Raw genomic sequence first — 15,915 nt, 5'->3', positions numbered from 1 at the left:
TTATTTCAGAAATTAATTTCACGTTGATGTAATGCACACACTATAAAAGTGGCTCTTTTAAAACATACAAGCGATTTTAATGTGGAAGATGTTGGTTTTCCTTAACGAGGTGGATCCGAGCCAGTGGTTCTCGAGGGAGCAGGGAGGCCGATGGCGCCCAGGGGATTTCTGGCAGTGTCTGCAGGCAATTCTGGTCGGCACGGCTGGGGGAAGGCACTGCGGGCGGCTAGTGGTTGCAGGCCAGGGATCCAGGGATGCGTCTCAGGACGGGGATGCCGCGAACGCCAGGACACGCGGGGGCCCCCAACTAAAAATCATCTGGCCCAGAGTGTCAGCAGTGCTGACATGGAGAAACCGTGGTCTAAGTAATGTCTCCTGTATAAGTTTTCCATCACTTTAAAATGTAAGTTTAGGCTGGCGTGGTGGCTCACGCCTGTAATCCTAGCACACCGGGAGGCCAAGGTGGGCGGATTGCTCGAGGTCAGGAGTTCGAGACCAGCCTGAGCAAGATCGAGACCCCCGTCTCTACTATAAATAGAAATAAATTAATTGGCCAACTAATATATATAGACAAAATTAGCCGGGCATGGTGGCGCAGAATTCAAACGTGAACCAAGTTCTGTCAGATTCAACATTCCTGCCTTTCCTGCCACCCCACACTCTTCAGAACTGTTAAGGGACGCCGCTGCCGGCTGGATCAGGGATTGCTGTCGGCGCGGCAGGCAAGAGGGGTGCTCGCAGCCTTGCCCCGAATTACAGGGCCCACTCTGACCTCCTCGGACTCTCAGGGCCAGACATTTGTCGCGGTCGCTCAGGCCAGAGTGAGCCGTACGTTTCTACCTTCATACCTCCTGTGTAGCTGTATTCGTTTAAAATATTCCGCCACACCCAAGGAACCTCAGTGATCCTTTTAAGGCCGCCCTTGAGGTCTCCCGCTGTGCTGCTGCTGGTCCCTACGGTCGGTCGTGCTCAGAGCCCCCAGCTGTCTTCTCTGCACAGGAGGTAGAATCGCACTTCTGAGTCTGGGTGAGGCCCCGTGGCTAGTTTTGGCCCATGAGCTTGGGGTGGGGGGGTGATCTGTGTCCCTTGTGGGTGGAAAACTCAGCTGCTACGAAGAGCTCTGCCTCTTTGCCCTGGCGTGGGGAGTGGGCACACCTGAGATGCACACCTGAGTGGCAGCTTCGCCCTGTTGGTGTGACTATGTGTGGCTATGATGGGCCGCCTGCCCCAACCAAGTCCCCAACACCGAGTGCATCGCTCTCCTCTCATTTTCTACCACACTTGGTACGTGTTTTCATCATAGCCACGTCATTTGGGAATGCAGATGGTGTTTGCGTTCTCCGGCAAAGTGTGGCTTTAGTTCCCTAGGAGCCCAGCACCTTGCAGCAGACGAGCCTTATACACAGTAGGTGTTCAGGGAAGGTCTGTTAGAACAAATTCAAGAGTCCGTAGCTATGAGAAATTAAAATAACCTTTGACATTAAGCTGGTTTGAAGGACCAGGGATGGTCTGGGGTTTTTTTGTTTGTTTGTTTGTTTGTTTTTGTTTTTGAGACAGGGTCTCACTCTGTTGCCTGTGCCTGTGCTAGTGCAGTGGCATCATCATAGCTCACTGCAGCCTTCGATTGCTGAGCTCAAGCGATCCTCCTGCCTCAGCCTCCTGAGTAGCCGCTGGGACTACAGGCACGTGCCTGGCTCATTTTTAAATAACAGAGGTCTCGCTATGTTGCTCAGGCTGGTCTTGAACTCCTGGCCGCAAGCTCTTGCCTCGGCCTCCCAAAGTGCTGGGATTACAGGTGTGAGCCACTGCACTTGACCTGGCCTGATTCTAGTATAAGAGTTTATTATATTAGTACTTTGTCCGAGAGAATATATGTCTTTTTATGTTTTTATTCTGGAGCTGTGTGAATATTTTACCTATTCCAAATGTTTTTTGAGGAAAAAAAAAATAATCATCTGGAGATCTTAAACATATAGTTGAAGACACTTTTCTATGCCTACCATCTTTAACAAAGGGCCTGCTAACACTCGTTTGGTAGATAACTAGCAGGGTTTTAAAGTCAAAACCGGAGACTTTGGAGCATGCAGTCAAAGGCGCCTTTCGCCACCTGGTGGCAGTTTCTCTTAATTGCAGATTCTTCTGATGGACCAAGGTTGAAAATTGAAGCTGCAAAAACCATGTAACATCATCTAGAATTTATAGGTGAAATGCCTACAGTCTCTGGAAACATTCCGCTGTTGTTTTATAAGGGCCAACACGACCAGCCTACGTGTTCTGAAAGAACAGACATCAGACTCTCGTTTGGAGGCAGTGGGTTTCTACTTACAGATGATCCTTGCCTTACGATGGGGTTGCATTCTGATAAACGCATTGGGAGGTTGAAAGATCCTAAGTTGAGCCATCGTAAGTGGGGACTGTCTCTATAAACAGATAAACTAGCAGGGAGCCGTGTGAGGTCCGGGTTGGTGTCTGGGCCACCGTGGTGTGCTGGGGTCAGCACACAGGCTTTGGCACCAGCCTGCCAGAGACTTTCACTTGTGCGAGTTGGGCACGGGACCAGCTTCTCGTTAGCCCGCAGAGTTTGGATGAGCTGGGGAGGCATATCTTTTAAATTTAAAGTTAACCCTGAAGTTGACTATTTTATTCTTTTCATCTTGACTTAAGCATCATTTCTAATGACTGAAATCCATAACCACAAAAAAACTAGTCATGTCCTAAAATAATAGGTGTATACCCCAGATATATCCCACACTTAGCAGCAGGTCTGATTGCCAGCTTTGCTGTTCCATTATTTTAAGTTCATGCTATACCATTAAAATTTTAGTTGGCTTTTTAATGACCTAGAATGTGATGGAATGGATCTGGCATAGACTTTCGATATAGGTGACATGGTCTTAAACTCACAGCTAGTTGTCTCTTGTCTGTGATTTTTTTGGGGGGGATGATTACAGAAATATCAGTCACTTGTTTCTATAAATGTTTCATAATGAAAATTGAATGCGATGAAATATTAAAAATATCATTCATTAAATATTTAAAAGTTCAGTCTTTGGAACTGGCCAGATCTCATCATTCTACTGTCAGTTTAAAGGAGCAATTTAGAAATTTTGAATTATAAAATTAGAATACTTGGGAATATAGCTATAAAATTATTTTTTCCCCGAATGAGTAACGCTTTTTGGCTGTAAGCCTTTCCATTGGGCCCGCAGAAACTCACGTTTTATGTTGCTGCTCATCACGGGTTTTCTGTGATTGGCCCTGCGTAGTGTCTTCATTTTCCTGCTGGGTTAAATAAAGGCAATTTAGTTTAAGTCTCGGGAGTAATTATGGACTCAAATATTGAAATAATCTTCATTTTTAATGTTTAAGGTTTTATTAATAAAATTACAAGCATCATAAAGTATGAAAACAGATCAGAACCAAGTATTGCCATTCATGGCACTAGCTTGTGTTTTAGAATGAGACACAGGTGACAAACTGGAGTTTTCAGGCTAGAGTGAGTGCCGTGGCGTCAGCCTAGCTCACAGCAACCTCAGTCTCCTGGGCTCAAACGATCCTCCTGCCTCAGCCTCCCTAGTAGCTGGGACTACAGGCATGCGCCACCATGCCCGGCTAATTTTTTCTGTATATATTAGGTGGCCAATTAATTTCTTTCTATTTTTATATAGTAGAGACGGGGTCTCGCTCTTGCTCAGGCTGGTCTCGAACTCCTGACCTGGAGCAATCCGCCCGCCCCGGCCTCCCAGAGTGCTAGGATTACAGGCGTGAGCCACCTAGAGTCCCTTCTTTAAAGTGGCTTGTGACCTGTTTCACCTGTATAACAACAGGCTGTGTTCCAGCCTCGGTCGGTCGAGTGTGGCTGGTTAAAAAAGATCCCTGGGGAGGATGCTGAGTCCCAGCTGTTAGGTAAGGGGTAAGCTCAGTGCAAAGCGCAGCCGCCCTCTGTGTGCCTCGGAGCCCTCCCCGACCAGACGCACGCCTGCCTGGGAGGCTGGGGTGGGCTGACGCCCCGCCAGTCGGCTCGCACCGGCCTGGGAGCGTTGCCGGGCGAGGAGGGCGCTGTGCCACCGCTCTCTGCCCGTCTCTTGTCCCGGGAGCGGCCTGGGAGAGGGGCAGGCGGGTGTCAAAGGCCCTTCAGATTGTTGGTCTTTACAATCCGGGCTTGACTTCACATTCGGTCCCTCTGTTCCTCCACAACCTAACCAAGGCTTGACCGCGTCCAGCCTGGCCGCTTCGGTCCTCTCCGATTCATGCTCCGCCTCTGGGGTTCCTACCTCCCTTGCTCAGAGCATCCGCCTGCCAGAATCAGACAAAAAATAGGAGACACCTTCCCAGTGTGTAAAGCCCCAAATCATACCTTTGGTTTTTCGGTTCCCCGTTCCAAAGCTGTGTTCTTTCTGAGAGAATTTACAAACCGGGGCAACTGATGTCACTAATATTTGTGCTGCATGAGTTTACTTCCGTATTTATTCATCTACCGAACGGTTACTGAGTGAGTGTGTGCTAAGCATCGTTCCAGGTATTGGGGATTAGCAGAGAACAAAGAGGCCACACCCTCACGGAGTCTGCGTGTACATGCGTGTATATGCGTGTGTGTCTGTCTGTCTGTCTCCTGGAAGAGAAATAACACCACCACCTTTTGACATTTACCAAGTGTTGGACACTCACTGTTCTGGGCATTTTTCATGGAGTGACGTGTGATTACATGTTTAATCACACAACAGCCTGTGAAATGGGGACGTCCTTGTCCTCGTCTTGCAGATGGGGAGGCTAAGGCCCCAAGGTCGCAGGCCAGTCAGCAGCCAGGCAGGGCTGTCCGGTTAGCGGGCCTCGGGTCCGGCGCCTCCCCCGCTGTCCCCTCCCTGTGTGCTGGAAGGGATGGGCCGGGGGAGGGCAGGGCGGCAAGGGCAGCTCCAGGAGGGACCCTGGAACAGAGCCCCAGCGAGCTAATGAGTCCCTGAGAACCTGGCGAGACTCGGGGGGCAGAACTGTTTTAGTAACACTGATGTTATTCGCCTTTTCCATCCTCTCACGGATGTGCAGTGGAGTGTCCCAGGGCTGCGCGGTGGGTAGCAGGGAACATGCTGACTGCCGGGGCGGGGAGGGACAGAACCTGGCTGTGTTCCCTGAAGCCAGACAGCCAAAAGATTTACAGACGTGCAAACTGGTGCCACTCCTCTTAGTAAACTTTGTTTTTAAAAAAAAATACAATTGTTTTCATAAAATATTATTTATGCGAACAGGTAGTGGAGTTTGTTTCTTTTTTTTTTTAATGAATTGATAAATATTAACATTTTTCCTGGTTTTCGTTTCCAGTGCAGTAAGTACTGGCAGGCAGGTAGACAGAGCAGCTGCGGGGGCCCAGGAAGTGCGGGAATGAGAACGGGGGTGGGGGGGTGGGGGGGCAGGTTGCTCAGCTTCTGTGGTGGTCAGGTGAGCCGTAGGGAGGATAAGAAACGGCCGCCTCTGGGGTTTCTGGTGGTAAAATACACATTTCCCACCTTTGCCATTTTCAAGCATCCCGTTCAGAAGCGGAAAGTTGGTTCACACTGGTGTGCGGCCAATCTCCAGAAGTCTCTTCATCTCACAAAACTGAAACTCTACGCCCACGAAGCAGCAGCTCCCCGTGGGTCTGGGGTTACTGGGAGTGAAGGCGACAGACCTGCTCTGTTTGGGCCCGGCGTGCGTGGATGTCTGCTACGCGTGGTGCTGCTCAGAGAAGGAAGGCAGCCTTGTGCTGGCCTTTTCCCCTTCCGCATGTAGGCCTTCACGCGCCTGCTCCGTCCGAGTTTTACATGTGAGTGTGTGCCACCCTGCGATCGTCACACCCTCCCGTCACCCGTGACAGTCACCACGCACCATGCCTTGGTGATGTCACACGAAGATACTTCTGGATTGACGTCACGCTTACAGAAAAGAACCTGAGTGGTTCATCCAGCAAATAGGCGCGGACTACTCGGAAGCAAAGTCTTCCTGCCGTTCCTTTTTGTCTTTTCAGACCGGCCTCATTAAGGAGTTCCCTGCTTACACAGAGCCGGGGTCGTAGTGGCAGCTGTCGACCCTCCTAAGGGGCATGGAAAGGGAAAAAGCTAAGCTTTGGGGGCAGGGCTGGGAGCGGGCCCAGGGGCTGTGGCCAGAACCAGGAGACAGCCTGGCATCACCAGCCGACCCCCGGCAAAACGCGGCGGAGGGAAACATTTCTTTTATCAGGAGAGTGAAGTAAGCAGGGGCCAGAACAGCAGTTCTTACCTTAAAAACAGGAGTCGCAGTTCCGGTGCCCAGTCAAGAAGGAAGAATACCACTTCTCCAGTGATCCGTGCCACCCCCGTGGGGGGCGGAGGAACTCGAGATTCAGAGATCAATTCGTGTGCTCGAGGTCATGCAAACCCTGGTAGAGGGAAGCTGGAATTGGACCCCCTGCCCGACTCCAACGTGGATTATTCTTCAACAGTCTTGTTTTCAGTCTTTTTTTTTTTTTTTAGGAGTTTTACATGTAGTTTTATTTTAATACTTTATATTCATAATTATATGTCATAGTACATTTAGAAATATGTTTTGCATTTTTGTTTGTAGTGCTGATTTAAAATGAGTAATATCGGCCGGGTGTGGTGGCTCACGCCTGCAATCCTAGCACTCTGGGAGGCCGAGGCGGGCGGATTGCTCGAGGTCAGGAGTTCGAAACCAGCCTGAGCAAGAGCGAGACCCCATCTCTACTAGAAATAGAAAGAAATTAATTGGCCAACTAATATATGTAGAAAAAATTAGCCAGGCATGGTGGGTGCATGCCTGTAGTCCCAGCTACTCGGGAGGCTGAGGCAGCAGGATCGCTTGAGCCCAGGAGTTTGAGGTTGCTGTGAGCTAGGCTGACGCCACGGCACTCACTGTAGCCTGGGCAACAAAGCGAGACTCTGTCTCAAAAAAAAAAAAAAAAGTTTTATTTTAATGAATGTATGGGCTGGTATGTAGTGACTCATGCCTGTGATCCCAGCACTTTGGGAGGTTGCGGTGAGAAGATCACTTGATCCCAAGAGTCAGAGGCTGCAGTGAGCTATTACCACGCCACTGCACTCCAGCCTGGGCGACAGAGCAAGACCCTGTCTCCTAAATAATAATAGAAGATGAATGTCTTTGAAAGAGTGAAGTTTGAAATAACAATTCTAACCTCGTCCATTTTCTTTCTTCTTTTTCTTCGGTTTTGAACGTAGTTAACAAGCACAAGCCGTGGCTGGAGCCCACCTATCACGGCATAGTCACAGAGAACGACAACACCGTGCTGCTCGACCCCCCGCTGATCGCCCTGGATAAAGACGCACCTCTGCATTTTGCAGGTAGGAACGTGGTTTTTATTTACTCTTGTCAAAATTGGACCGGACGGGAAGCGTATCCCACATCCCGTTTGGATCATTCTGAGCCTTTCTGAAAAGGTCTTGATATAGCCGAGGGTCATTTTTGGCTCCTGGGCATCACGTTTTTTTCCTTTTAATAGTTGGGGTAGCTGACAAAGAAACCTGTTCTTACAGCTGAAAAGCATATTTGATTCAATTGCATCATTGTATTCTTTGTCTCGATGTAGCCAGATAACACCTAGGCCAGTGCACCCCAGCCTGTAGCGTGCACGCGGGGTGCCCGAGGATTGTGCTAAAGTGCAGACGTGGACACGGTTTTCCGGGGGGACCTGAGATTCTGCCTCCTTTCACCTGCTCCCAGGTGCTGCCGGTCCTCAAGTGGCCAGGACCTCCAGAATCTCAGCTCCAGAGTTCCTTGCGTTACCTAGATAGACGTCAGCCACCTGCAAAGACTGACTTAAAAAGTTGAGCTGGCCTGGCACGGTGGCTCACGCCTGTAATCCTAGCTCTCTGGGAGGCCGAGGCGGGCGGATCGCTCAAGGTCAGGAGTTCGAAACCAGCCTGAACAAGAGCGAGACCCCATCTCTACTATAAATAGAAAGAAATTAATTGGCCAACTAATATATATAGAAAAAAATAGCTGGGCATGCATGGTGGCGCATGCCTGCAGTCCCAGCTACTCGGGAGGCTGAGGCAGTAGGATCGCTTGAGCCCAGGAGATTGAGGTTGCTGTGAGCTAGGCTGACTCCATGGCACTCACTCTAGCCTGGGCAACAAAGCGAGACTCTGTCTCAAAAAAAAAAAAAAAAAAAAGTTGAGCAGTCTTTAAAGAGGAATACTTTGGGCATAGCATATGCCTTTGATGAATTTTTAACTTGAGTTACTTCCTAAGATTGTAACCCATGTCTCTGTAGAAACAAATCTCTAGAATTGCTTGGGAGATTTTTGCAACGAGGCAGCCTCTGCAGGGCTGACGCTTCACGGCAGCCCCCAAGCCGGAGCTGCTCTGTCTGCACGGGGGTCTGGGGGACGCGCCGCTTCACCCTTCTTCGCCTTGGAGTTGGAACTGACATCGTAAAGCTAATTTTTAAAGAGTCGGTTTTTTTTTTTTTTTTTTTTTGCATGATGTTTTTCCAGATCAAAACTTCGCATGCTAAAGAGTGTTCTGTCTGCCTGGGGACAAGTGAGAGAAATTGGATGAACTTGGATAAAACGTATCACACGTTAATTTCACCATAGTAAATTGAGGGAAATGAATGTGAGTTTGTTTCTGAAGAGCTAGTTAAAAGATAAATCTGCACTGCATTCTGTTTCAGCGCCACACCCCATTTTCAGAAAGGCAACCCGAGAACCAGCACGTGCTGTGCGGGTGCTCGTGTCGTGGAGACTGAGCCTCCCGGTCTGTTTACGTGTTTATTGATTTTTAGGGAGGAATCGATGAGGGTGAGGGTAGAGGGATCACACTGTGCCATACACGCACACAGTGTTTGTCTAGTAGCCAAGGTGATTTCTTTTGTGTTTCTCCCACAGATTTAAAATCATTTTTGGGCCGGGTGCAGTAGCTCACGCCTGTAATCCCAGCACTCTGGGAGGCCAACATAGGCGGATTGCTTGAGGTCAGGAGTTCGAAACCAGCCTGAGCAAGAGTGAGACCCTGTCTCTACTATAAAAATAGAAAGAAATTAATTGGCCAACTAATATATACAGAAAAAATTAGCCGGGCATGGTGGCATGCCTATAGTCCCAGCTACTCGGTAGGCTGAGGCAGGAGGATCACTTGAGCCCAGGAGATTGAGGTTGCTGTGAGCTAGGCTGACGCCACGGCACTCACTCTAGCCTGGGCAACAAAGCGAGACTCTGTCTCAAAAATAAATAAAATCATTTTTAACATTGCACGTGGATCTTCTCTGTAACTAACCAGATTTCTGAGTGTTTGTGCACATACACATACAGTCATGGGTCGCTTAATGACAGGGATACCTTCTGAGGAATGTGTCATCACAGGCGATTTCGTCCTGTGAAGGTCACGGAGTGTACTCACAGGAGCCTAGACGGTGCAGCCTGCTGCGCCCCTAGGCCGCACTCCTGCGCGGTGTGTTGCTGCAGTGAGTACTGCAGGCAGCTGTAGCACAGTGGTAAGCATGTGTGTCTTTAGACATAGCTAAGCAGAAAAGCAAGAAGGTATAGTACAAATACGGAGTAATAATCTTGTGGGACCACCGTGGTATATGCCCTCTGTCGTTGACCCAATCATCTTCACGTGGCATGTGACTGTGTACATGCACACCGTGTTCGGTGTGTACAGTCCCTCACGAGTGTGACGTTGAGTGCCATACAGATCATTTTTAATGGGATTATCTATTAATAGATTGTTTTTGAGTGGATTTATAAACATTTATGACATTTTTTTTTTTTTGAGGTAGTCTTATTCTGTTGCCCAAGCTAGAGTGCCGTGGCATCAGCCTAGCTCACAGCAACCTCAAACTCTGGGCTCAAGCGATCCTCCTGCCTCAACTGCTCGAGTAGCTGGGACAACAGGTGGCTGCCACCATGCCCGGCTGATTCTTCTGTATTTAGAAGAGACGGGGTCTCGCTCTTGCTCAGGCTGGTCTCGAACTCCTGAGCTCAAGCGATCCTCCCGCTTTGGCCTCCAGAGTGCAAGGATTACAGGCGTGAGCCACCGCGCCCGGCCCATTTCTGACATTTCATGCATTTTAAGAAGTGATCGCAGTCAAGAATTCTGTATTTACTCTTCAGGCCTTTCTCTATTCCATGAGGTATCAGCTGTTTGCGGTCCCATCGTTAGTGGAGCACGACCCACGGCATTGTGATGCCTCATATGCTTGCATTACATAGCGTGTATAACAATGTTCCAGGCACTATTCTGAGTGCTTTACAAATACAAATTTGTATTTAATCCACAACAACTATAAATGGTAAATGTGGTAAATGTGCTGTCTGCCATTCTCATTTTAAAGGGAGGAAGCAAGGGCACAGAGCAGTGACATCGTTTGCTCTGGGCCACACGGCTGGTGTGTCACACACAGGCAGGCGTCCACGCCAGCCAGGATGGCTGTTTGCCACGAGGCCATAACTGCATTTGGAGCCACAGGAAATTACAGAGGGAGGAGGAAGTGAAATGTGTATCGAGTGTTAACTTTGAGGGAAAAAGTCACATCCATGCAATAACACTTATTTCTCCTTTCGTATTACATTTAACTTTATTGTATCATTTATCAGACTTAATGTATTATAATTGAAATAATACGTAAAATTTCATGTTTTTAGGGATTTTCAGTGTTTTTTTTTTTTTTATTGGTGTATAAAAATTATATATTGGGATTTTTTTTTTTTTTTTTTTGAGACAGAGTCTCACTTCTGTTGCCTGGGCTAGAGTGCCGTGGCGTCAGCTTAGCTCACAGCAACCTCAAACTCCTGGGCTCAAACGATCTTCCTGTCTCAGCCTCCCGAGTAGCTGGGACTACAGGCATGCACCACTATGCCTGGCTAATTTTTTTTATATGTGTGTGTATATATATATATATTTAGTTGGCCAGTTAATTTCTTTCTATTTATAGTAGACACGGGGTCTCGTTCTTGCTCAGGCTGGTCTGGAACTCCTGACCTTGAGCAATCCATCTGCCTCAGCCTCCCAGAGTGCTAGGACTATAGGCGTGGGCCACCACACCCCGGCCTATATTGGGATATTTTTACTAACTATAAAAAGAAGCAATTTAGATCCAACCCATGTCCAGACTTGATTTGCCATAGTCAACAGATGAGCCAGTGAATTCTTTCTGGAGATTGTCATGGGGGAGCATAATTACTCTTATATTCTTTTTTCTTTCTTCCTTTTTTTTAAAGACATAATTCATATACCATAAAAATCACCCCTTTCCCAGAATCTACAAAGAACTAAGCAAGGGGGAAAAAATCACCCTTTTAAAGTATACAGTTCACTGGTTTTTAATATATTCACAAAACTGTAATTGTCAACCACTATCTAACTGCGGAACATTCGCATCGCCCCAAGTAGAAACCCTTGCACCTGTTGGCAACACTCCTCAGTTTCCTCCAACCCCGGCCCTTGGCAGCCACCGTGGATTTGCCGCTTCTGGATGTTTCGTATAAGTGCAACATGTGACTTTTTGTGACTGGCGTCTTTCACTCACAGCATGGCGATTTCAGAGTTCACCCATGCTGTAGCGTCCGCCAGTCCCTCATTCCTCGTTTGTGCTGGATGGTGTTCCATTGTGTTGACGGAGCACATTTCGTTTATCCATTCATCCATCGGTGGACGTGTGGATTGTTTCTCCTTTGGGGCTGTTATCAGCAATGCTGCCGTGAGCACTCATGTACAAGTCTTGTGTGGACATAGGTTTCTGGTTCTCTAGGGTGTGCACCTAGGAGTGGAGTTGATACTCTTTTTTTTTTTTTTTTTGAGACAGTCTCACTTTGTTGCCCAGGCTACAGTGAGTGCCGTGGCGTCAGCCTAGCTCACAGCAACCTCAAACTCCAGGGCTCAAGCGATCCTCCTGCCTCAGCCTCCCGAGTAGCTGGGACTACAGGCATGCGCCACCATGTCCGGCTAATTTTTTCTATATATATTAGTTGGCCAATTAATTTCTTTCTATTTCTAGTAGAGATGGGGTCTCGCTCTTGCTCAGGCTGGTTTTGAACTCCTGACCTTGAGCAATCCGCCCGCCTCAGCCTCCCAGAGTGCTAGGATTACAGACGTGAGCCACCACACCCGGCCGAGTTGATACTCTTGACTGAAGCTTGGGGTCCAGGTCCCTCTGCCGCAGGAGTGAGCACTTTTGCATGGCAGGGAAGGGAGCACCTTCCCAGCTTCCGTATGTCCCCCTCCTCCCTCTTCTGTTGGCTTGGGACCAGCCAGCCTCGCACACTGCCCCTATGGTACCACCCGACATATAACACTGCCTCCGTAGTACCGTCCAGCCTAGAACGCTGCCCCCATGGTACCATTCAACCTCACACAGTGCCCGCATGGCGCCAAGCAGTCTGACTCCTGCCTGGATTCTTAGGTTCGGTGTGTGAACATATAAGACGTGTGGGTGGGTAACCAGTGGTGCTCACTCTTGTCACAGCTCTGAAATAAATGCATGCGTAACGTTGGGAGCTCAGTCTCTGAAGCGCCTTGTGAGCTGTCACCAATCAGACATCCATGTTAAACAAAAAGTCTAGCCCAGATTGTTTTCTTGGGGTGAAACTAAGGGAACAAAGTCTTGATATTTGTCAAGTATTTTAGGAAATTTAAATGACTCAATTTCTTATTCCACTTCTCCTCCTTAATCTGCTAAAAGCCTGAGTAGACATGAGTAAGAAAACTTATCTTTCGTTTTACGTATTTAATGAAGAGTTAAAAGCTTGAACCCGGTATGTGGGCCACGTTGTTGCTGCTTTGAAAATGACACCTCTACTCTGCCTGTGTCAGAAGGCTGAGCGCGTCCCCTCCCCACTCCCTTCTAAGTGTTTCCCTTTGGTGGGTGGTTCTATTCTGGCATTCTTCTTCCTGCCTTCCCAGATCCAGATTAAGTATGGATATTTTACAAGATTGGTTAAATAATAATGATATGAATAGAATCCAGAAGACATTTCAGGCCGGGCTCATTGGCTCATACCACATGTAATCCTAGCACTTTGGGAGGCCAAGGAGGAAGATCATTTGAGGCCAGGAGTTTGAGACCAGACTGAGCTAGAGTCTCTACAAAAAGTAGAAAAATTAGCCGGGCATGGTGGCACACGCCTGTAGTCCCAGCTGCTCGGGAGGCTGAGGCAGGAGGATCTCTTGAGCCCAGGAGTTTGAGGTTGCAGTACCGTGTTTACCCCAAAATAAGACAGGGTCTTATATTTATTTTTCCTCAAGAAGACACCCTGGGGCTTATTTTCAAGGGATGTGTTATTTTCACCTCAAAGCCTCAGCTTGCAGCACGCACAGGATGGCCGGGACCTGACAGGGGGAGCCGACCTTGTTGGTGGGGCTGCCGCACCTTTCCAGTCACCTCTGGGATAGTAGCTGTCACGATGGGGCAGATGAGAAGGGCTGCTCGTCTTCTTTATCACTCTGCGACGAAATGCACGGGTTGTGCAGATACGCTGTGTAGCCATGCCCATCACTAGGTCTTATTTTCGGGGTAGGGCTTATATTGCGCAATCGCTTAGAAATCCTGCTAGGGCTTATTTTATAGGTAGGTCTTATTTTGGGGGAAACACAGTAGCTAGGTTGATGCCACGGCGCTCTAGCCAGGACAACAGAGTGAGACTCTGTCTTAAAAAAAAAAATTCAGGGCAAGAATGGGAACTTTATTTTCATTCATATTCAAGTAGAACGTGCTCAGAAGATCTATGCTACTTTTCTCCATATTCTTGGTGGTTTATAAGATTCATGTTCTTTGAGGACGGCTGGTGGGGTTAATGACCATCCTTCACTGCCCAGTTCGCTTTTTTGGCGTATGCAGCTGAGTTTACATTGTGTCTGCTGCAGTGAATTGGACGTATCAGGTCAACCTGTGTGAAATTGCCATTTTCTTATGTTGAAAATATAAAAATATTTGAAAAAATTGAAATTTCACATGGTTCAACCTAATAGAAGCTAATAATGCATTGAGTAGCAGTTTTAAGGAAGTATCTGGATGTTAGGACAGACACTTCATGTTAGCTCACTAGGATGAGCTCTCGTTCTGGATGTATTTGCCTTCCAGGAAAGGTTGGGGAACGGTAATGATTAAATACTAGTGAACTACACTAGATCTTCTAGAAAATATTAAAAATGCATACAAGTTGGTCCCTGTTCTCAAAGCCACTGATGATCTAGATGGGAAGGCAAAACCAGCATTGGCAGAGAGTTAGCCAGGGCTCCTGGGAGCCGTGTAATTCAGTGCCAAGTGGGAAGGCAAAGAGGGTGCAGGGTAAGAGGCAAGGGAGTGATTCCCAAGGCAGGGCCCACGTCCCTGGGATTTGCACAGGCAGCAAAGGCAGGGGAGAAGTAGGAGCAGAGGTGGGAGCTGGTAGGGCTTCCCGGGAGTAGATGGCTTGTTCACTTATGGGGCATGGGAGGGACACAGGGCTGGAAGTCAGCTTGAGTCCATGTGGTTTTTGTTGCTAAGCTGAATAGTTGGGATGACATCATGCCCGTGGTTTTCCAATTCTGTGTCCATATCACCTGGAGTCTGTGGAATTCGGTTCCTGTGCTCCACACTCAGCCGACTAAGTCTGTGCCTCCAAGGGTGGAGCCTAAGAAATTCGTACCAGCCAGCTGGGGTTGGAAACCACTGATGGGCCAGTTTTTCTAGGCCTTCAGACTGTCTACATTGGAGCCATCCACCAGTGCTTGTTCAGAGTACAGATCGCTGGACTCTGCCCCCAGAACTGCTAATTCAGAATTTCTGGGAATGGGGCTTAGAAAACCACATTTTTAACAAGCTTCCCAGATAATTCTTGTCACCCTAGAATTTGATAAACAGTGCCGTAGTTCATGAGGAACTTACACAAGCGTAACCCTTGGAGTGTGTGTGGTTGTTATTATTACTGTGTATTTAAGATACCTTGAAAAGCTGTACTAATTATAGCTGCATGTAAGCTTGTCCCAGAAACTAGCCTGGACTAGCAAGCAAGGAAGCCAAAGTTCACAAAAAGCACGGACAAACTGGACCCCCAGCTGATAGGCTTGGGTACCAAGGCCAAGTGGAGCAGTGAGAAGTGGGTAGGAAAAAATGGTTGGATTAGCAGTTATGGTGAAGGTGCATACCTGCCGCTCAGCAAGTGTCCATTTTTCCTTAACAGCTCCCTGTTCTCTTCCCCACTGGGTACAGATGGTGGCTCCACAACCCATTACCCCACCTCTCCCAGCCCAGCGCGTGTACAACCCAAGCTAGGCTAAACAGATGTTCTCTCTGTCCTTGGAATTTGAATATTGAGCATAGAGACAAAGATGCCAAGAACAGTTGCTGTTCTGTGCCATCTGTCCAGGTGGTTTTGCCATGAAACTGTTGTGATTCCTATTTCCTGGTCTCTGGAACTACCTTGGTATCTGGCTGTTTCCAAATCCCTTTCTCTCAACCAGAGAGAACTGTCGGAGCCAGCACCAATGACTTCCATAAGGAGTGAAGGAACCACTTGCAATTTAAGGGCAGGATCCCCTGAGAGCCCGGGAGACTTGTAGGAGAGAGCACTCGGATTGGGAAGAAGACGTTGAAAGAATAGGGGGGCTGGGCTGAAGCTGGGGTTTCTTAAAGGCACAGAGGAGGGATGTGAAGAGTAAGTGCTGTCAGCTGAGAACTGTGGGCGTGACTTTGGAGATCTCAGCTCCAGACTTGGTTGAGTTCATCTTTTTTTTATATTTTTATGTTTGGCTTTTAAAGGATTCTTCTGTAAAGTTCCTTCTGACTATTTTAGATGGTCTCAGGGGAATGAAGTGGGGGGAAAGAGACTGGGTGAGAGATTTGTCCCATTCCAGGCTAGCCCAGCTAGAGGTCTCCGGGGAGCCTGGCAGGGCATCTCCAGCTGGATGAAAGGGGTTCCAGGTGAGTTCCCCAGCAGAGCCGTGCAC

The 15,915-nt window shown here is 48.2% G+C and overlaps 1 protein-coding gene across 4 annotated transcripts in view; it reads left to right on the top strand.

Moving 5' to 3' along the window:
- The window catches only part of CLSTN1 (calsyntenin 1), a 72,833-nt gene that overhangs the window by 28,216 nt on the left and 28,702 nt on the right, over positions 1-15,915 (top strand). For all 4 annotated transcript variants that reach the window (XM_075993848.1, XM_075993846.1, XM_075993841.1 and 1 more), the window contains exon 2: positions 7,206-7,328. In XM_075993848.1, coding sequence (XP_075849963.1) covers positions 7,206-7,328 — 123 coding nt within the window. The remainder of the gene's footprint in view (positions 1-7,205; positions 7,329-15,915) is intronic.

The sequence above is a fragment of the Microcebus murinus genome, chromosome 2 (assembly GCF_040939455.1).
Source record: "Microcebus murinus isolate Inina chromosome 2, M.murinus_Inina_mat1.0, whole genome shotgun sequence".
NCBI lineage: Eukaryota > Metazoa > Chordata > Mammalia > Primates > Cheirogaleidae > Microcebus > Microcebus murinus.
This window is presented reverse-complemented; position numbering and strand designations above follow the sequence as displayed.